Source organism: Coregonus lavaretus, assembly GCF_964263955.1.
Source record: "Coregonus lavaretus genome assembly, chromosome: 25".
In the NCBI taxonomy this organism is placed as follows: domain Eukaryota; kingdom Metazoa; phylum Chordata; class Actinopteri; order Salmoniformes; family Salmonidae; genus Coregonus; species Coregonus lavaretus.
Window position 1 is genome coordinate 30,527,076 of NC_140012.1, and position 22,173 is coordinate 30,549,248.

Sequence of the window (22,173 nt, forward strand, 5' to 3'; positions counted from 1 at the left end):
CAACAAATTACAGTAAATGTGTGACATTAGAATTAAAGCCTCTGCAGCATTAGAAGAAGACAGCAATACTCACTCTTTATATGTATTATGGCTTAGGAATACACATATAAGCGCCCACCAAATTATTATTATTATTATTGAATATATTGAATATATTAAAAATGATCTAAAACAACATATTGTGTAAAAGTAAAGGTGCTGAAGGCCCATGTCAAACAGAGTGGTGATCTTGCATGGCATCAAAACATGTACCTACATACACATACATACTAAGCCCACTTTCTCTTTACTTGATAATGCATACAAATTACCACTAATGTTACAAGAAACATGTGTCAATCATTTACTGTATGATGGCCACCGTCGCCGTTTACAAAATTGCGACTTTTTAACCGAGGACGGTGGCCATCTATGTGGCAAAGACACTGGGAAACGTACAGTAAATGATTCAATATTACTACTCCATCTTTGAAAAATCAATGTAGCAACTCACTTTCCCGCACCCTGCAGCCTGGCCAGCGTTGAGCTGACAGTGACAGCAGCACGCATGCGCAGTATATCCACTGTTTCGGTGTGGGTGCTGAAGTTGGGCGGATGGAAGAAAAACACCGCCGATGGAGATTATACGGCAGGATGTATCTTTACTGTGCGATCTGACAAGCATCAACATAAAACACGTATAAAGTAACCACTATAGACGACTGACAACCAGAATTAAAAGGGTAAGATGATGGATATTCTTATGTTAAATGTCCCACGAGCTAGCACTAGCCATGCTAGTCTCAGTAGCTAGCTGCCGCCTCTTCTTCGCAGCACAGAACATGAGAACGGTCTAACGGTAGTTAGCTAGCTATACAGAAAGTGGGTGTTATTCGTAGTTTTGTTGATGCGACAATAAGCCACTATCGTAGCTTTCTAGTGGTTTTGCATTATCATGTGGTGTCTTGCCATGCGGAATCAGGTTGTCTTTGTAGCTGACGTTACCTGCAATGATTTAGCTAGCTAGCTAGCTAGTTCAGATGCTTCGAATCACAGCTGCAAGAAAGAGACCATGCAAAACACTAAAGGATGAGCAGCCGGCAACGACCGCTATGATGCGAATGCTTTAGGAAGTTATGACAAACATGCATTAAAAGGTATTTAGCTCTAAAATGTACGATTATACTACAGCTCATTAGCTAACTATTATTTCTTAATGCATTTCATTTGGCAGCGAGTCAGTTTACTTGCTATTAACGAACTAGGGTTGTCACTAGTTACCACAGCCACAAAGTCAAAATTGGCTACCGGTTTATCTTAAAAATGCATGAAAATATATTTGCTTTTTGTCTTAATTTAAGGTTAGGCATAAGGTTAGAAGTGTGTGTAAGGTTAAAGGGATACTTCGGCATTTTAGCAGTGATGCCCTTATCTACTTCCCCAGAGTCAGATGAACTCGTGGATACCATTTTTATGTCTGTGTCCAGTATGAAGGAAGTTAAGAGGTCGTTACGCGAGCCAATGCTAACTAGCTTTAGCACAATTAATGGAAGTCTATGGGTATCTGCTAGCATGCTAGCAGATATCCATAGACTTCATCATTGCGCTGACTCTAGTTAGCAATTGCGCTAGCACTAGTTAGCAGCTTCCTTCAAACCGCATGCAGAGACATACAAATGATATCCACAAGTTCATCTGACTCTGGGGAGGTAGATAAGGTTGAACCAGAATTTGGCCTTACAGGAGGCGAAATTTTCTTCCATATGAAGTGGGGGAAATTTCACAATAGTGTGTGATTGCGGGCTGCAATTCGGGGCGTTCCTGTATTTGCAGGAACACCCCCCCCCCCCCTTGAGCATCCCATTGGTTCCTGCATGAAGCCCCCCCTTCATGCTTGTGTGACACTTGATATTATGGATTTCCCCTGAGTGTCTATGCGATTCAAATGTGGGTCAAAAAGGAAATATATAAATATTATCTGAGCTTTCCAGGGGCGAAGGACATTGTCTACCGGTATCCTAACTAACTATCTACCGGTGTGGCTCCCGCCTGCTGTGTACCGGAGTCCTAGCTAGCTAACTAGCTAACTGCCCTCGCCGTCGTTAACAGAACTGCGGGAAAACAGTGCCCGACAGGCGGGGCGAAGTACACTGTCTACCGGTGTGCTAACTAGCTACCTATCCTGCCTCCCACCTGCTGTGTACCGGAGTCCTCCTAGCTCGCAAACAAGTTAGCACACAGTGTCCAATGCTCCCGCCTTCCGAACACCTACCGTCACCGTCGTTAATAGAACTTCGGGAAAGCAGTGCCTGACAGGCAGGGGCGAAGGACACTGTCTATCGGTGTCCTAGCTATCGTTATCTAGCTAGCTACCTATCCCGCCTGCTATGTACTGGAGTCCTAGCTAGTTAACTAGCTACCTGCCCTTGCCTTTGTTAACAGATCTGTGTGAAAACAGTGCCTGACAGGCGCGGCCAAAGTACTCTGTCTACCGGTGGCCTAGCTAGCTACCGTTGTCGCCTCACCTCTTCTTTTGTGGGGTTTATCGGATGTTGGCATCCAACGTTATGGTGCATTACTGCCACCCACTGTACTGGAGTGTCCCTGCCTCCTGCCTGTGTACTGGAGTCCTAGCTTAAAAATTGACCAATAGAAGTATAAAGAGGGGTTCCTGCAGATGCAGGAATGCCCACATGCAGGAACGCCCTGAATTGCGGGCTGCACCCTTCTCCAATTTCTTGAGTCTCGACATAGAACCCGTTGGATGATTGGTTGAGCCTTCTTGTGTGCGTGACGTCACAAATATGCTTTACAGAGCCGTCTGTTTAGATTGTTCGTGTCCCGGCATGAGCACTTAGCACTGACCGAACGACCCAGCTTCAGCTTGAACGGCAGATTAATTGGGAAATAAATGAAAGCCTCACCAGCTAGCTACCAATCTATTTTAGTTTCACTGTCCGATTTATATAAACAAAAAAGAGCCCACTAATTTTTATTTTTACCTTTCCACAAATGGTCTGGTATGTGTTGCTTGATATGAGCAAGTTAACCCAAATGTATCAAAGAATAGGTAATGTGTCCAAGATTAGTTAGTGGCTACTGCCTGGCCAATGATCTAGGGTGGCAGGTAGCCTAGTGGTTAAGAGTGTTGGGCCAGTAACCGAAAGGTCGCTGGATCGAATCCCCAAGCAGACTAGGTGAAAAATCTGTCGATGAGCAAGGCACAACCCTAATTGCTCTTGGAAGTCGCTCTGGATAAGAGCGTCTACTAAATGACAAAACATTTAAAATGTAAAATCTAGCTAGCTGCATTTCAGTAATTAGCTATCATCCTAAATGCAGTGGTCATTGGATAAACTAAGTTGAAGAGTTGAAAATATTTGTCTGAAAACAAACTAGTCGCAAGTTATTGTTGCCGGTAGTGTAATCATGTCTAACCAGTTGGCTAATGTAGCCTGTGTGCTCGAGCTCCCAAGGCTAGATATCTGTGTCTTTTGGCGTCTACAATTAGCTAGCTATTTGGCTACTGCATGGCCAGTGTAAGCCAGCATGCTAGCTAGCCAGCTACATTTCAGTCTGTAGCTATCCTTCTAAATGCGGTGGTTACTGGATAAACTAGCTATGAGTTGAACATATTTGGCTGAAAACTAGTAGCCAGTTGTTGTTGTCCATGGTGGAATCATATCTAACCCGCTGGCTCCTGAAGCCTATGTCTATGTCTCCATGAGCTCCCGAGTCTAGCTAACATTAGCTAGCTAGCGTTGCGAATTAGCATTTTGCTAGCTAGCGGAGCTGTTTAATAAGAAAATGGCTGATATGGCTGATATGAATCAAACACTAGCTAGCAAGCCCTCCTCTGCGACAATGTTATTGGGGTGCGGGAATGTCAAATTCGTATTTCTGTTTTATGTTAACTGTCATTGAAGGTTTCAGATCCGAGGCAATAAAAATTGTCCGCCATGTTTTGTATTTTGGTAAGGGCCCAGAGCAGGGCCTAAAATTCACTTTTTCATCCACCATCCACCAGCCACTCAGATTTTTTACCAGCCAAAATATTTTTGGGCCATAATTACTTGAAAAAACGGATGACCATGCTTAATGTTTCTAAAACAAAAAATTTATTAGTAATGTGATATATTGTTAAATTTCATTTAATTTTTTTGTGACCCGAGTCTTTTAACCAAAATATCAGATGAGTCAAAATGTTCAGCTGCCACTTTAAGGAAGGTTGTTTTGAACCGAGTTTTGAAATCAGTGTAATGTCCCGGTGGAATAGCTATGATAGCTAAGGAGATGGAGAAAATTCTGGCATTTGATTGCAAATAATGCGAAGGGAGTCGAAAAGAGAACACACAGAAGAAGGCTGTTGTATAAAACACCGGTCTCCGGATTACATCTTCAAACTAAGGGCATCCATGACAGAGAGGGAGAAGCGTTCATCTATATATACGGGTAAGAGAGTCTAGCTAGCTACATTTTCAGATATGATACGTTTCTAATTTTGTCAAACTCGTTTTAATTGCAAGTTAATGCGTATTGTTAGCTAGCTAGCTAACGTTAGCTGGCTGGCTCACTAGCTAACATTATGTGTATGATCTGTGTAGTAATATTATTCGTTTCTCAGAGCATTTTGCATTGCTAGTTATAGCCTAATGTTAGCTAGCTAGCTAACATTGAACCTAGCTAGTTGGTTAGCTTTAGCTACCAGCAGATGAATGCAGGGTAGTAATGTTATGAGTTGGGATTATGGTTCATTGTTTAGGTAGCTAGATACATGTCTAAACAAAAGACCACGCAAGTAAACATTTTACTGTACCGTTTACACCTGTGTCCTGTGCATGTGACAAATAAACTTAGATTTTATTTGATCTAGTGTGTGTTTACCAGAGATGGTAATGTGAAGAACAACATGACCTGCACCAAAGTCAAATTAGGATATAACGTTAGGCCAACGAGAGTGTCCAAGTTCTAAAATTCTCAGGTAGAGAATTTTGCCCTGCTTTTATTTCGTCACACTCACAACCGTAAGCTATTTTCTTCAATTAGCTTGCCATTAACTTGTAAATAATGATCTTGTTGAGAGTTTATTTTCCTGTAATAACAAATACAAATTAGCTAAAGTTAAGATGTTGTCTGCTATATGTTATGGTCATTATTTGTACTGGCTAGCCAGCTAACAAGCTAGAAACGAACCAAAACATTGTTTAGAAAGTTGATTTTAGTTGCCTGGTTTGCTAGATTGATAGTTACCCTAATTCATTTTAAACGGGTGGGTTTATTGGTGTTAAAATACACCAGTTATGCTATTTTGGACCACCAGGCTGCTGACGTCATGCAGCCTGTCATTGTTGTGTTTATACTTTTTCATAACGACAAGTTTGATGTCAGATGACAATAGAATATTTATGATGTCACTGCAACAACTGTCTACAAACATGTCGATATACGTAGTATAAACCAGCCTTTAGTCTTAATCTTTGGTTGTTTAGTACACTACTGTACTCACTCTGTATAGCACATGGCCTCACGTGTGAATCCTTAAAGAGATGGGTGGGGCTAAGGCTTAAGAGGGTGTGAACGATGCTGAATGGGTGTAGACAAAGAAGAGCTCTCCAGTAGGTGTACCAAAACATTCAAGGGCCATTTTCTCAGAAGTGGGGATACAAGTTTATCAAATTTCAAAGCAGAATTACTTTCCCATTGTTCCTCAACTGTAGTGTATTGATATACCATTTTCTAGCTCTGAGTCTCTACTTTTATCTAATGTAAAAACATAATTTCTAATTTTGCTACATAAGATCGAGCCAGTCAGTCACAAATTTGTCCAACTTTTATGCCTGTGCGCAGCGCCTCCAAAAATGACTATCAGCACAATGCACAAAACTCCCTAGCCAGGCAGTTTTCCTGCGTGAGGTGGGTTATAGATTGGTATTTCTTTGTGTGATTAGCAGCTATGAAACAAAACGGCAGAAATACTTTGAAAACAGCTACTGCAGCATTTCTCTGCTATAAATCACAACTCGCACATGTGCTCATACTTGACTTTAAAAACAAAATACAAATGCTACTGTGATGCTCGCACTGTAGAACCCTGCAAATTGACCACCCGCCTACTTGGCTGGTGAAATAGACATTCTTAATTTTATGCCCTGGCTCAGAGTTAATTTTATGGCCTGGCTCAGAGTGATGTCACATACTGAAGAATCCTCAACAAATCACCCGACGGATATTAATGACTGCCTCCGGGTATCCTACGAAAGGAAATTTCACTTACAGCAGACGTTGATATGGCGAATCTCCTTTAAGCCCAGGAAGCAGCCATTCTTATTGGGACAGGCAATGTAACATCCATAACGTTTTTTTTTTTAAACATGCCCCCTACATAGGATTGGCAGATTTGACATTGCTGTTGATATTGTTATATCTTTTGAGGCTGTCCTGCTCAGACCTCCAGATCAGACGAGTTGGGCAAATGCACAATGAGAGGTTGTTGGCAAAGTCAAGAGATCTGTGATGATGAGAGATCTATAGATTTATGATGTTGTATGGCACCATTGTAATCATTGACCATCAAAACATAGCCTAGGTGTAGACATAAACTTTTCTGTGATATCATGTTTGGTTCAGCAGATATGAAGGAAAATCCATTGTCAGTTTATGGCGGAATAGAAAAATTCCCTCCACGGCCAGCAGAAGTTTTTTGCGATGGCTCCATAGCTGAAAATGTTCCGGGCACCAAACTTTGCAAGTATACCAAGTTTCATGATTTTATTAAAACTTTTTCACACATCGCCTGGACTAGTAGGCCTAACTGCCAGCCTATCACTCATACAGTAATGTTAGCGCTAATTCAAACCGTGATTTTGACTTTTAGATGTTGCTAGTCATTTGTTTCAATAAGGAATTGCAGAGCACCCCAAAACCTCAGCTCTTGATCTACTCAGAATACATCACTGAATCGGGAGGGGGCAGAGGTAAACATTGTGCTTCTTTGCCATATTTCCAAAGTCTGTCTGAACAAAGCGTTAGGGTTGCGTTGCGTGACCATTAACTTTGAGGTTATACAGAAAACAACTTTATGTTAATACGTTAAGAGCATTGAAACTCCAACTTCCTCCCCGAAATGTATTCCTGCCCTTGAACCTCTGTGAATACAGTCTATTTGAAAGAAAATTGGTGACACCATGTTAGCCAAGAGCTAGAGGCCGTCCATGGGTTTCTCGAATTAGTATTTCGTAACTGCGCTCAAATATGACACAGGTGATATTTAGCTAAAATCAGTTGATGGGATGTAGCCTAATGTGTATGATTTTAATCTAGCACTCAAACTAGCTAAAAATACTACAACAACCATAACACATGCAACAACTGACAGCATCCCAAACGACCAAATACCAGGACTAAGATTTTAGTACAGAATCATGTTCAAACATAGCTGAAGCCAACATGAATCACAACATTACCCATTCACGATACAGGGTTCTCCTCAAGAGGGGCGCTGCGCCACCTTGTGGATTTATTTATTTTATTTTTTACTTTAGTTGTTATCATATAAGGCAATTTTTTGCTCTAGATTGCAGGAAATGGCAATTACATGTTTAAAAAAATTCAAAAACCTTAGTGTCCCTCCGGGCTAATAACTGAGGGCCTAATTGGTGGAACTTAAAACTTTTCTGTAGGTAGCCTATGTGGCTGTGCTTTAATTTAAGCATTAAATGTACTTGTGGGTCGTTCTATATGAATTCAATCACTTTTTGACCACACCCCTTCAGGAGTACCTGAGGAGGTAGTGTAGCATCAGCCAGTTGAATAACAGGTAATCAATTCCTGTTACTTACATCACCCCTAAAAACGCTCTACAGACAGTCATACTTCATGTTGCATGCACTTTGGTTGTATGTCCACTTAGGATACATTTAGATGAGCCTTGGTTTCAAGGTGAAGCATTCATTAATTCTTGGCTTAAAGGGATAGTTCGGATTTTGGCAATGAGTCAGATGAACTTGTGGATACCATTTTTATGTATCTGCGTCCAGTATGAAGGAAGTTAAAAAGTAGTTTCACGAGCCAATGCAAACTAGCGTTAGCGCAGTGACTAGAAGTCCACAAGTTCATCTGACTCTGGCGAAGTAGATAAAGGGCCTCATTGTCAAAATCCCAAACTATCCCTTTAAGTGGATGTGTACAGGAATAGCCATTTGAACGTTAAGCCTATAGGCTAGGCCTAGTAGGCTATATTTTCATTTGGTAGTCAATCAGGGCCATTCTATGGGATGTGCTCTCCGTTTTGCAGATTTTAATCAATGTTCATAGTAGCCTAACTGAAGACTGACTTACAGTAACTTTGAATTATTTATGGGTTAGCATATTATTGACATTAGTAAATCATACCAGATGTGAGAAATGTTTATCTGTCCATATTTCTAGATTGAGTTCTTAAGGGTGTGAGGGGTCGCCTCTCTTTAAGCAATGAGCACACCTTCACCATCACCATTGGCTAAGCCAAATGGTTGAACTGGCTAACTAAGCGGACCCACACAATGGATGGTTGGAAGTGTGATTGAACACTCAATTAGGCTAGCCACCACAACTTTAAAAAGTTGCTGCTACGTCTCACTTATGAAGGATTCTCGTTGTTTAACACTTTGACTGACTAAACTACTGTAAATCATTCAATTTCAATGGAAGGAGGAGACGTAAGGAGACATTCAGCGATTTGACCATTGACAACTGGTTTGAATGCGCAAACTTTGCGATAACAAATTGGAAGATGGACGCTCTCACTAGCCATAGATAGACCACCACCAACTCGCTGTATAGAAAGCAATGATGTGAATCCTCTGTTGGGACTGAGGAGAGGTCCTGGGGATGTGAATCCTCTGTTGGGACTGAGGAGAGGTCCTGGGGATGTGAATCCTCTGTTGGGACTGAGGAGAGGTCCTGGGGATGTGAATCCTCTGTTGGGACTGAGGAGAGGTCCTGGGAATGTGAATCCTCTGTTGGGACTGAGGAGAGGTCCTGGGGATGTGAATCCTCTGTTGGGACTGAGGAGAGGTCCTGGGGATGTGAATCCTCTGTTGGGACTGAGGAGAGGTCCTGGGGATGTGAATCCTCTGTTGGGACTGAGGAGAGGTCCTGGGGATGTGAATCCTCTGTTGGGACTGAGGAGAGGTCCTGGGAATGTGAATCATCTGTTCGGACTGAGGAGAGGGCCTGGGGATGTGAATCCTCTGTTGGGACTGAGGAGAGGTCCTGGGAATGTGAATCCTCTGTTGGGACTGAGGAGAGGTCCTGGGAATGTGAATCATCTGTTGGGACTGAGGAGAGGTCCTGGGAATGTGAATCATATGTTGGGACTGAGGAGAGGTCCTGGGAATGTGAATCATCTGTTGGGACTGAGGAGAGGTCCTGGGAATGTGAATCATCTGTTGGGACTGAGGAGATGTCCTGTGAATGTGAATCATCTGTTGGGACTGAGGAGAGGTCCTGGGAATGTGAATCATCTGTTGGGACTGAGGAGATGTCCTGTGAATGTGAATCATCTGTTGGGACTGAGGAGAGGTCCTGGGAATGTGAATCATCTGTTGGGACTGAGGAGAGGTCCTGGGAATGTGAATCATCTGTTGGGACTGAGGAGAGGTCCTGGGAATGTGAATCATCTGTTCGGACTGAACCATTTTAGGGTTTTTTCTTCCTTTTTGTAAAGGAGTGGGGCAGTCCCACTCTTCATGTAGGTCAATTTTTAGTTTATTGAATATTAAAGAGTTAGAGAGGAAAGATAGAGGAGAGGGTTGCTGAAATAGCAGTGGGCCAGATTCGAAACCCATGCTGCAGTGGTATAGGCTATGTAATCTGGAGGCATCGGCCCAGACCACTAGACTTCCCTAGGCTACTAGGCACTGTTTCCTGACCGAGCTAATTTTGACTTGTGAGTATATGGAATAAAGTCTTTATTGTGAACCTCCTGAGCCTCTGACACAGACCTCGGCTAGGCAGGGTACTGTACAGTGGCCCTCCCCAGGCCATGTTAGAAACCAGATGAGGAAGTGTCTCTGTTTGTAGTTGTCATGGAGATGACAATCTAGACCTCTGCAGTCATGTGCTTGCAGTAGTTTTGCAGTCGTTATATACAAACATAGGCCCATGCTATAGCTAGCCTAAAGGCCTAAAACTGTAGAACACAAACTCACGTGATATACTGTCCATAAGTAACTTTTGAAAACTGTTGGTATATATCCTACATTATGCACAGTGGTAAGAGACAGACCTGGATTTTTGGTGGACTTTACAATTTTGTTTAATATAATAGGCTACTCCAAAAAGAGTGAAAAGTAGGCCTAATTCAGGGGTGTCAAACTACATTCCTGGAGGGCTGTGTGTCTGCTGGTTTTGTTGTTTCCTTTCGATTTGTGTCCAATTAAGACCTAAACAACCTGGTGAGGGGAGTTCCTAATTAATCAATTACCTTAATTAATCAAGTACAGGGGAGGAGCGAAAACCCACAGACACATGGTCCTCCAGAAATGTAGTTTGACACCCCTGGCCTAATGCTTTAGTGGCACAAGATCAAAGATTAAAATAAACCCACTGTCTGTCTGTACAATATTACAATGCACTGTATTTCGCTGTTGTTTTTTTCAGATGTTATATTGTTGCTCCCCTTGCGCTCAACACTGCAAATGGTCCACCCACTGAGTCCCTGAACTCTGCTGAGACCCAGGCGGAAACTGCTGTCCTCCTTATCCCTCCTCACCTCCTGGCCCTCCATCAGGGATGGTGAGAACAACAATACTACCATGTAGACACACCCTAGTGCTTTACTTCTGAGCCCACTCAAGTTCAATCAACCACTTACCTCAACGCCATGATTCACCTGCCTGGTCTGTCTGTGGAAGCAACTGACTAATTCTTATGTCAGGTTACTTAGGACAGATTCCTTTTACCTTATAGTAGTGAATGTGACTGTTAAGTTTCATAAAGTTTGATCCGTACATGTATCCGTCCATCATTTAAGGAAATTCAATGTGTTACTACCGTAAAACTTCAATTAATAGCCCGGGCGTTTATTTGCTTAAATCGCTGAACACAACAGGCGCTTATTAGAGACAGGCTTCTACAGCGCCTTCAGAAAGTATTGATACCCCTTGACTTATTACAAATGTTGTTGTGTTACAGCCTGAATTCAAAATGGATTAAATATACTTTTTTTCTTACCCATCTACACACAATACCCCATAATGACAAAGTGAAAAACATGTTTTTAGAAATTGTAACAAATTTATTGAAAATGAAATACAGAAATGTCACCCCTGAGTCAATACTTTGTAGAAGCACCTTTGGCAGCGATTTAAAGCTGTGAGTCTTTCTGGGTTATACTTTTCAAAATTCTTCAAGCTCTGTCAAATTGTTTGTTGATCATTGCTTGTCAACCATTTTCAGGTCTTGCCATAGATTTTCCTGGAACTCGGCCACTCAGGAACATATACTGGTAGTCATTCAAAAATCATGTTAAACACTATTATTGCACAGAGTGAGTCCATGCAACTTATTATGCATCTTGTTAAGCACATTTTTACTCCTGAACTTATTTAGGCTTGCCATAACAGTGGTTGAACACTTATTGACTCAAGACATTTCAGCTTTTCATTTTTAGTTAATTTGTAAAGATTTCGAAAAATATAATTCCACTTTGACGTTATGGGGTATTGTGTGTAGGTCAGTGACCAAAAATATAATCCATTTTAAATTCAGGTTGTAACACAACAAGATGTGGAAAAAGTCAAGGGCTCTGAATACTTTTTGAAGGCACTGTATTTGAGCCAGGTGTCTCTTTCTTTAATGCACACATCGTTTGCTAATTTGCATAGTTAATTGTTTGATTCCAGCATTCACTTCCAGCATTTTAATAAATGTCTTCATTTCCTGCACTAATGTGTTATCATTTACACACTGTGTCACGTTTATTTTGTCTTAGTATGCCTCTATAAAAACAATAAACAACTTTTCCTTGACAGAATAATTATTCACCACTTTGACTAGAGGTCAATAGGCTGATTTCTAGGGGTCTACTCCCGAAGTTGTTGACTGTTTTTGTGCTTGCCAGTTAGCTAGCATTTCTCAGCTGTTAGCAGCCAATGGCTAGCAGTTTCTTACTGGCGTTAAAAACGGATGATTGCCATAATTTTGTCCAGTCATTACTGAATTATTTAATGTACAAATCAAACATTAAACCTCGTAAACAATTCATGGTAATACATGTGAACCTCGTAAACAATTCATTTAGACCATGAATTCTCTTCAGCTGTACGCATCAGACAGGCGTAGACTAATTTATTCTGACAGTCACAGCATAAATGTAGTAGGTCTAAATGAAGGTTTGTTTGTCATGCACTACCAGGCCTGGTACTGCATGACATCTCTCTGGGTGGAGACTGGAGAGTGGCAGGAGGAGGAGGATCCTCTTGTGCAGTGGGCCGTGACCCTTGCTCTGCATCACTGGCTGCTGCTTTAGAACGGCCCTATTAAACCTACATTACAACAAATGTAAAATGCAGGCCTGGCTAGGATCATGAGCTGTTAATATTGAATAAATTAGCTTTACATTTAAAGAGAGTCATATTTGCCATTGAACAAATTTATTTGTGATGCTATGAGTGACCAGTACTGAGAGCATGCTATTAAGGAATGGCAACAACAACAAAAATAGTTTTTTGGAACTTCCCACTGGTGCAACCAACCCAGGCCCCTTGAGGAAAATAAGGGCAATGTGCCTCCTCTGCTGTATTTTGTGCCACAGCAAGATCAAAGGACAGTACATTTCCCAAATGGCTAATAGAATATAATTTCTCCTCACTGTAGTTCGACAATATAATTTAAAATAAGAAATGAATCCTGGCAAAATGTGATAGAGATGCAGAATGAGGTTCTTTGGCTAAGCCTTTATTTGCATTTATTTTCAGTGGCTTGGACGTGTCCCCAGCTAGAACAAAGGTGTTTGTCACTGTATTTTGCATCAATGTGCATGTTTTACACCGGTGGAAGGTGAATAACCGATGGCTGCTCAAGTGGCCAACTCAGGATTTGCATGTTTGGTTTATTGGTTCATACATCATCCTTATCATGGATGTCAAAGTGTAGGCCACAGAGAGACAGGAAACCTTCTCACTGTGTCCATAAATAAGGAGCAAAAGTTGAATGATGACTTTGCAGGTAAGACAATCCTTTATTTAATAGTTTTGGGATTCAAGAGCAAAGTTTAAAAGTAGTGAAATGAAGTAGAATCACAGGAGAGATTAAATGAGGGCAGAGAGGAAATGTCTTTTTTAAGTTTAGCCTAAATATACCATCTACAGTACTTCGGGCCCGTGCTCCACACCCAGATTGTGCAGAATGGTATTTATTAACCTGTAATAATTATTTTAATAATTATCTGTTCTTTGGGATTGATTCAAATGGATTCATTAAAACAATTTCCTCAGCGATCTACCCACAATACCCTATAATGACAAAGTGAAAACAGGTTTTTAGAAATTTTGCAAATGTATTAAAAATAAAAAACAGAAATACCTTATTTACATAAGCATTCAGACCCTTTGCTATGAGACTCGAAATTGAGCTCAGGTGCATCCTGTTTCCATTGATTATCCTTGAGATGATTCTACAACTTGATTGAAGTCCACCTGTGGTAAATTCAATTGATTGGACATGATTTGGAAAGGCATTGCATGTCAGAGCAAAAACCAAGCCATGAGGTCGAAGGAATTGTCCGTAGAGCTCAAAGTCAGGATTGTGTCGAGGCAGAGATCTGGGGAAGGGTACCAAAAAATGTCTGAAGCGTTGAAGATCCCCAAGAACACAGTGGCCTCCATCATTCTTAAATGGAAGAAGTTTGGAACCACCAAGACTCTTCCTAGAGCTGGCCGCCCAGCCAAACAGGACAATCTGGGGAGAAGGGCCTTGTTCAGAGAGGTGACCAAGAACCCGATAGTCACTCTGACAGAGCTCTAGAGTTCCTCTGTGGAGATGGGAGAACCTTCCAGAAGGACAACCATCTCTGCAGCACTCCACCAATCTGGCCTTTATGGTAGAGTGACCAGATGAAAAGCCATTCCTTAGTAAAAGGCACATGACAGCCCGCTTGTTGTTTGCCTAAAGGCACCTAAAGACTCTCAAACCATGAGAAAGAAGATTTTCTGATCTGATGAAACCAAGATTGAACTCTTTGGCCTGAATGCCAAGCGTCACGTCTGGTGGAAACCTGGCACCATCCCTATGGTGAAGCATGGTGGTGGCAGCATCATGCTGTGGGGATATTTTTCAGCGGCAGGGACTGGGAGACTAGTCAGGTTCGAGGGAAAGATGAACGGAGCAAAGTACAGAGAGATCCTTGTTGAAAACCTTAGACTGGGGCGAAGGTTCACCTTCCAACAGGACCACGACCCTAAGCACACAGCCAAGACAATGCAGGAGTTGCTTCGGGGCAAGTCTCTGAATGTCCTTGAGTGGCCCAGCCAGAGCCCGGACTTGAACCCGATCGAACATCTCTGGAGAGACTTGAAAATAGCTGTGCAGCAACGCTCCCCACCAACCTGACAGAGCTTGAGAGGATCTGCAGAGAAGAATGGGAGAAACTCCCCAAATACAGGTGTGCCAAGCTTGTAGCGTCATACCAAGAAGACTCAATGCTGTAATCGCTGCCAAAGGTGCTTAAACAATGTACTGAGTAAAGGGTCTGAATACTTATGGAAATGTGATTTTTCAGTTTTTGTATAAATTAGCAAAAAATTATGAAAACCTATTTTTGCTTTGTTATTATGGGGTAGTGTGTGTAGATTAATGAGGGAAAAAAACAATTTAGTCAATATTAGAATAAGGCTGTAACGTAACAAAATGTGGAAAAAGTCAAGGGGTCTGAATACTTTCCGAATGCACTGTATATGGCTCTGGATGTGGTATAGTGCTCCTCACTGTGTTGCTGTATATTAGTCAGTATCTGACCTCTGAACTCCAGGCCGTTGCCGAGTTCTGGAAGGTGACCAGGTCGTTGCCGATCTCGATGAGGTGAACGAAGGCATTCCTTTTCCCCCCTTCCGCTTTGCTCTTCCATTTTTGCGGTAATGCTGCAATTGTTGTAATTTTGGGTAGAGCAGACATTTCCATATGATTTTGTTAGCTGCATGTGTGACATAACTCCACCAGTCCTATTTATGATATACAGTGGGGGGGGGAAAGTATTTAGTCAGCCACCAATTGTGCAAGTTCTCCCACTTAAAAAGATGAGAGGCCTGTAATTTTCATCATGGGTACATGTCAACTATGACAGACAAATTGAGAAGAAAAAAATCCAGAAAATCACATTGTAGGATTTTTAATGAATTTATTTGCAAATTATGGTGGAAAATAAGTATTTGGTCACCTACTAACAAGCAAGATTTCTGGCTCTCACAGATCTGTAACTTCTTCTTTAAGAGGCTCCTCTGTCCTCCACTCGTTACCTGTATTAATGGCACCTGTTTGAACTTGTTATCAGTATAAAAGACACCTGTCCACAACCTCAAACAGTCACACTCCAAACTCCACTATGGCCAAGACCAAAGAGCTGTCAAAGGACACCAGAAACACAATTGTAGACCTGCACCAGGCTGGGAAGACTGAATCTGCAATAGGTAAGCAGCTTGGTTTGAAGAAATCAACTGTGGGAGCAATTATTAGGAAATGGAAGACATACAAGACCACTGATAATCTCCCTCGATCTGGGGCTCCACGCAAGATCTCACCCCGTGGGGTCAAAATGATCACAAGAACGGTGAGCAAAAATCCCAGAACCACACAGGGGGACCTAGTGAATGACCTGCAGAGAGCTGGGACCAAAGTAACAAAGCCTACCATCAGTAACTCACTACGCCGCCAGGGACTCAAATCCTGCAGTGCCAGACGTGTCCCCCTGCTTAAGCCAGTACATGTCCAGGCCCGTCTGAAGTTTGCTAGAGTGCATTTGGATGATCCAGAAGAGGATTGGGAGAATGTCAGATGAAACCAAAATAGAACGTTTTGGTAAAAACTCAACTCGTCGTGTTTGGAGGACAAAGAATGCTGAGTTGCATCCAAAGAACACCATACCTACTGTGAAGCATGGGGGCGGAAACATCATGCTTTGGGGCTGTTTTTCTGCAAAGGGACCAGGACGACTGATCCGTGTAAAGGAAAGAATGAATGGAGCCATGTATCGTGAGATTTTGAGTGAAAACCTCCTTCCATCAGCAAGGGCATTGAAGATGAAACGTGGCTGGGTCTTTCAGCATGACAATGATCCCAAACACACCGCCCGGGCAATGAAGGAGTGGCTTCGTAAGAAGCATTTCAAGGTCCTGGAGTGGCCTAGCCAGTCTCCAGATCTCAACCCCATAGAAAATCTTTGGAGGGAGTTGAAAGTCCGTGTTGCACCAGCGACAGCCCCAAAACATCACTGCTCTAGAGGAGATATGCATGGAGGAATGGACCAAAATACCAGCAACAGTGTGTGAAAACCTTGTGAAGACTTGCTGAAAACGTTTGACCTGTGTCATTGCCAACAAAGGGTATATAACAAAGTATTGAGAAACTTTTGTTATTGACCAAATACTTATTTTCCACCATAATTTGCAAATAAATTCATTAAAAATCCTACAATGTGATTTTCTGGATTTTTTTTTCTCATTTTGTCTGTCATAGTTGACGTGTACCTATGATGAAAATTACAGGCCTCTCTCATCTTTTTAAGTGGGAGAACTTGCACAATTGGTGGCTGGCTAAATACTTTTTTCCCCCACTGTAATTTACAAAGACTATACCTTTTTCTTTTTAATTTCTAGCTAAAAAAATTATGTTTTTTTTAATCAATTAGTATATCTGAGTTTAACCATAATATTTGTTGTATTATTTGTTCAGTCTTTTCTGGTGGATTAAACTGAAATTGCAACCAACTTTCTATGGCTTGTTTTAAAAATAGCGATATTTTGGATATTGTTTAATTTTCAAATAACCTAAAATGAGAGGTTGTAATCTGAATAAAGGGAAAAGGCCATTCTTTAACATGGGGTGAGACATTCTTACTAATTTGCTAGAGAACCAGTTCGGATTTAAGTATTATTTTTTCATGACTGACACCTTTAGTGAGAGGTCTAATGCTTTAATATGTAATAATTTCTGCCCCCCGAATTCATATTCATTATATAAATAGGCCCTTTTAATATTGTCTGGCTTGCCATTCCAAATAAAATTGAACATTTTTTGCTAATAATTTAAAAAACAGATCGCTAGGTGTAGGCAAGACCACAAGCAAATAGGTAAACTGGGATATGACTAAAGAGTTAATCAGGGTGATTTTTTTCCACAAAAAGACAGGTATTTTCCTTTCCATGGTAGCAAGATTGTATCTATTTTTGCTAACTTTCTATTACAATGAATTGGAGTGAGAATTTATTTATTTCGGGATATGTATACCGAGTATGTCCACATCACCGTCAGACCATTTTATTGGTAAACTACACGGTAATGTAAAAGTTGTATTTTTTAGTGATCCAATACGGAATAAAGTACACTTATCATAATTTGGTTGTAACCCAGAGAGGTTAGAAAAAGTATCTAGATTCTCTATGAGGCTGTGGATGGATCCAAATTGTGGATTTAAAAGAAAACATGAATCATCAGCGTACAATGACACCTTTGTTTTTAAGCCCTGGATTTCTAACCCCTTGATATTATTGTTGGACCAGATTTTAACAGATAACATTTCGATGGCAATAATAAATAGATATGCGATAGTGGACAACCTTGTTTTACTCCTCTTGACAGTTTTTAAAACTTTCTGAAAAGTAGTCATTATTTTACACCTAGGGTTACTATACAGTGGGGGAAAAAAGTATTTAGTCAGCCACCAATTGTGCATGTTCTCCCACTTAAAAAGATGAGAGAGGCCTGTAATTTTCATCATAGGTACACGTCAACTATGACAGACAAAATGAGGGAAAAAAATCCAGAAAATCACGTTGTAGGATTTTTAATGAATTTATTTGCAAATTATGGTGGAAAATAAGTATTTGGTCAATAACAAAAGTTTCTCAATACTTTGTTATATACCCTTTGTTGGCAATGACACAGGTCAAACGTTTTCTGTAAGTCTTCACAAGGTTTTCACACACTGTTGCTGGTATTTTGGCCCATTCCTCCATGCAGATCTCCTCTAGAGCAGTGATGTTTTGGGGCTGTCGCTGGGCAACACGGACTTTCAACTCCCTGCAAAGATTTTCTATGGGGTTGAGATCTGGAGACTGGCTAGGCCACTCCAGGACCTTGAAATGCTTCTTACGAAGCCACTCCTTCGTTGCCCGGGCGGTGTGTTTGGGATCATTGTCATGCTGAAAGACCCAGCCACGTTTCATCTTCAATGCCCTTGCTGATGGAAGGAGGTTTTCACTCAAAATCTCACGATACATAGCCCCATTCATTCTTTCCTTTACACGGATCAGTCGTCCTGGTCCCTTTGCAGAAAAACAGCCCCAAAGCATGATGTTTCCACCCCCATGCTTCACAGTAGGTATGGTGTTCTTTGGATGAAACTCAGCATTCTTTGTCCTCCAAACACGACGAGTTGAGTTTTTACCAAAAAGTTCTATTTTGGTTTCATCTGACCATATGACATTCTCCCAATCCTCTTCTGGATCATCCAAATGCACTCTAGCAAACTTCAGATGGGCCTGGACATGTACTGGCTTAAGCAGGGGGACACGTCTGGCACTGCAGGATTTGAGTCCCTGGCGGCGTAGTGTGTTACTGATGGTAGGCTTTGTTACTTTGGTCCCAGCTCTCTGCAGGTCATTCACTAGGTCCACCCGTGTGGTTCTGGGATTTTTGCTCACCGTTCTTGTGATCATTTTGACCCCACAGGGTGAGATCTTGCGTGGAGCCCCAGATCGAGGGAGATTATCAGTGGTCTTGTATGTCTTCCATTTCCTAATAATTGCTCCCACAGTTGATTTCTTCAAACCAAGCTGCTTACCTATTGCAGATTCAGTCTTCCCAGCCTGGTGCAGGTCTACAATTTTGTTTCTGGTGTCCTTTGACAGCTCTTTGGTCTTGGCCATAGTGGAGTTTGGAGTGTGAGGTTGTGGACAGGTGTCTTTTATACTGATAACAAGTTCAAACAGGTTCCATTAATACAGGTAACGAGTGGAGGATAGAGGAGCCTCTTAAAGAAGAAGTTACAGGTCTGTGAGAGCCAGAAATCTTGCTTGTTTGTAGGTGACCAAATACTTATTTTCCACCATAATTTGCAAATAAATTCATAAAAAATCCTACAATGTGATTTTCTGGAAAAAAAATTCTCAATTTGTCTGTCATAGTTGACGTGTACCTATGATGAAAATTACAGGCCTCTCTCATCTTTTTAAGTGGGAGAACTTGCACAATTGGTGGCTGACTAAATACTTTTTTCCCCCACTGTACATAACCTTTACCCATTTTATAAGAGATTCTCCAAAATTGAAATATTCCAGGCAATTATATATAAACTCCAGTCGTACTTTATCAAATGCCTTTTCAAAGTCAGCTATGAATACCAGGCCTGGTTTCCCAGATTTTTCATAGTGTTCTATTGTTTCCAGTACTTGTCTTATATTATCTCCAATGTATCGTCCATGTAAAAAACCTGTCTGATTAGGATGAATAATATCCGACAATACCTTTTTAATTCTATGCGCTATTCATTTTGCTAGGATTTTTGCATCACGACACTGAAGTGTAAGAGGCCTCCAATTTTTTGAATGGACTGGATCTTTATATGTACCACATGGATCCTGTTTCAGTAATAATTAAATCAGACCTTCTTGTTGAGTGTCTGATAATCTACCATTTATATAAGAGTGGTTAAAACATGCTAATAACGGTCCTCTGAGTATATCAAAAAATGTTAGGTAAACCTCCACTGGTATGCCATCCAGCCCTGGAGTTTTCCCGGACTTAAAGGCTTTAATTGCATCAAGAAGTTCTTCCTCTGTAATTTGGCCTTCACATGAGTCTATCTGTACAGCTGTTAATTGTACATTATTAGAAGAAAAAAAACATTTAGCTTCGGTTAGTGGAGATGGCGAAGACTGAAACGAAAACATACGCTTAAAGTACTTTACTTCCTCTTCCAAAATATTGTTTAGTGAATCATGGGTGACTCCGTCATTTGTAACAAGTTTCAGTAAATTCTTTTTGGTAGCATTTTTATGTTGAAGGTAAAAAATTAATTTGGTGCATTTTTCCCCAAATTCCATCCAGTTCGCTTTACTTTTATAATATATTACACTTGATCTTTCTTGAATAGGTTCCTCCATTTATTTTTGTTTTTCCTCTAACTTATTCTGAGCCTCTATGGTACAGTTTTTATTGCTATCTATCTGTACTGTTAGTCCTTCCATTTCCTTTGTTAATATGGACTCTTGATCTAAATTGCTTTTGTTTTAGAGATGAGTACTGAATTGCATGGCCTCTAAAGGCACGTTTAAAAGTGCCCCATACAATAAGGGGATCTGCTGTACCTATTTTATGTCAGAAAAAGTCAGTTATAAATTATTCTGTCCTAGTTAAAAACAAGTTATCATCCAATAGGCTTTTATTACATTTCCAATATCCTTGCCCACGTGGAAATTCTGTAAGAGTAATATATATGCCAATTATTTGAGGGTCCGACCGCATTCTGTCCCCTATCAACACCTTTTTTGCTTTTGGTGCCAGAGAGAATGACATAAGAAAGTAGTCGAGGTGACTAGCTTGATTGAGTCTCCGCCAGGTATATCTCACAAGGTCAGGATATTTAAGCCTCCATATATCTACTAGTTCCAATATATCCATGACATTCTTGATTTCCTTAAGTGCATGAGGGTGATAGTTTGTAGCGTGATTTCCTTTACGGTCCATAGAGGTATTTAAAACCGTATTATAATCTCCCACCATAAGGATAGAGTCTTGTATTACTTGTAGGGTTGATACATTATTATATATATTTTCAAAGAAGCGTGGATCATCATTATTTGGACCGTATAAGTTAATGAGCCATATCTGTTTATGGTCCAATAACATATTTAAAATTATCCATCTACCTTGAGGATCTGTTTGTACAATTTGCACATTCGTATCAAAATTACTGTTAATTAATATCATCACCCCTTTTAAATTTCATTGCACATGGGAGAAATACATTTCGTCCCCCCAGCTCCTTTTCCACACAACTTTATCTAAAATTGTTGAATGAGTTTCCTGTAAACAATAGATATTATATTCCTTCTCTTTTAGCCAGGTAAATACTGATCGTCTTTTCTTATTATCTGCTAAGCTATTACAATTATAACTGGCTATCATATTTTTATTGATTGATTGATCGAATGTGCTTGATTGTCTAAGGCTTGATTGTTTAAGGCTAAATTAGAATGTAGGCCTGTTCATGTACTGGAGTGTTCATTCACTCAAGAAATATTTGCCATATGTCAGCGTCCTCTGCCTACAGTGGGTTAATGGCTTTGTATCCTACTTTTGTTGGGTTTCATAATGGTGATATTGCACACAGCTATTGAACTGCAAACCTTAAGGCTAGCTTATGTCCACTTGTTTACTTCCCTTGACAAATATAGGCCTAGTAAGCTATAGACAGGACCTTGGTTGGTGCTCCTTGTCATTGGGGACAAACAGGAAATGTTTCTCTGCTCGGTCACATGCCTTTGCGCCTGGATGTTGTTACAATGATATACAGTGAGGGGAAAAAAGTATTTGATCCCCTGCTGATTTTGTACGTTTGCCCACTGACAAAGAAATGATCAGTCTATAATTTTAATGGTAGGTTTATTTGAACAGTGAGAGACAGAATAACAACAACAAAATCCAGAATAACGCATGTCAAAAATGTTATACATTTGATTTGCATTTTAATTAGGGAAATAAGTATTTGACCCCTCTCAATCAGAAAGATTTCTGGCTCCCAGGTGTGTTTTATACAGGTAACGAGCTGAGATTAGGAGCACACTCTTAAAGGGAGTGCTCCTAATCTCAGCTTGTTACCTGTATAAAAGACACCTGTCCACAGAAGCAATCAATCAATCAGATTCCAAACTCTCCACCAAGGCCAAGACCAAAGAGCTCTCCAAGGATGTCAGGGACAGGATTGTAGACCTACACAAG

At 40.8% G+C, this 22,173-nt stretch overlaps 1 protein-coding gene across 1 annotated transcript in view; it reads left to right on the forward strand.

The window, feature by feature from the left end:
* Positions 1 to 562: 562 nt before the first annotated feature.
* Positions 563 to 22,173, forward strand: part of rgs17 (regulator of G protein signaling 17) — a 44,245-nt gene continuing 22,634 nt past the window's right edge. The window contains exons 1-2 of the mRNA XM_084141981.1: positions 563 to 722; positions 10,621 to 10,755. Coding sequence (XP_083998107.1) covers positions 10,753 to 10,755 — 3 coding nt within the window. The 5' untranslated portion in view covers positions 563 to 722; positions 10,621 to 10,752. The remainder of the gene's footprint in view (positions 723 to 10,620; positions 10,756 to 22,173) is intronic.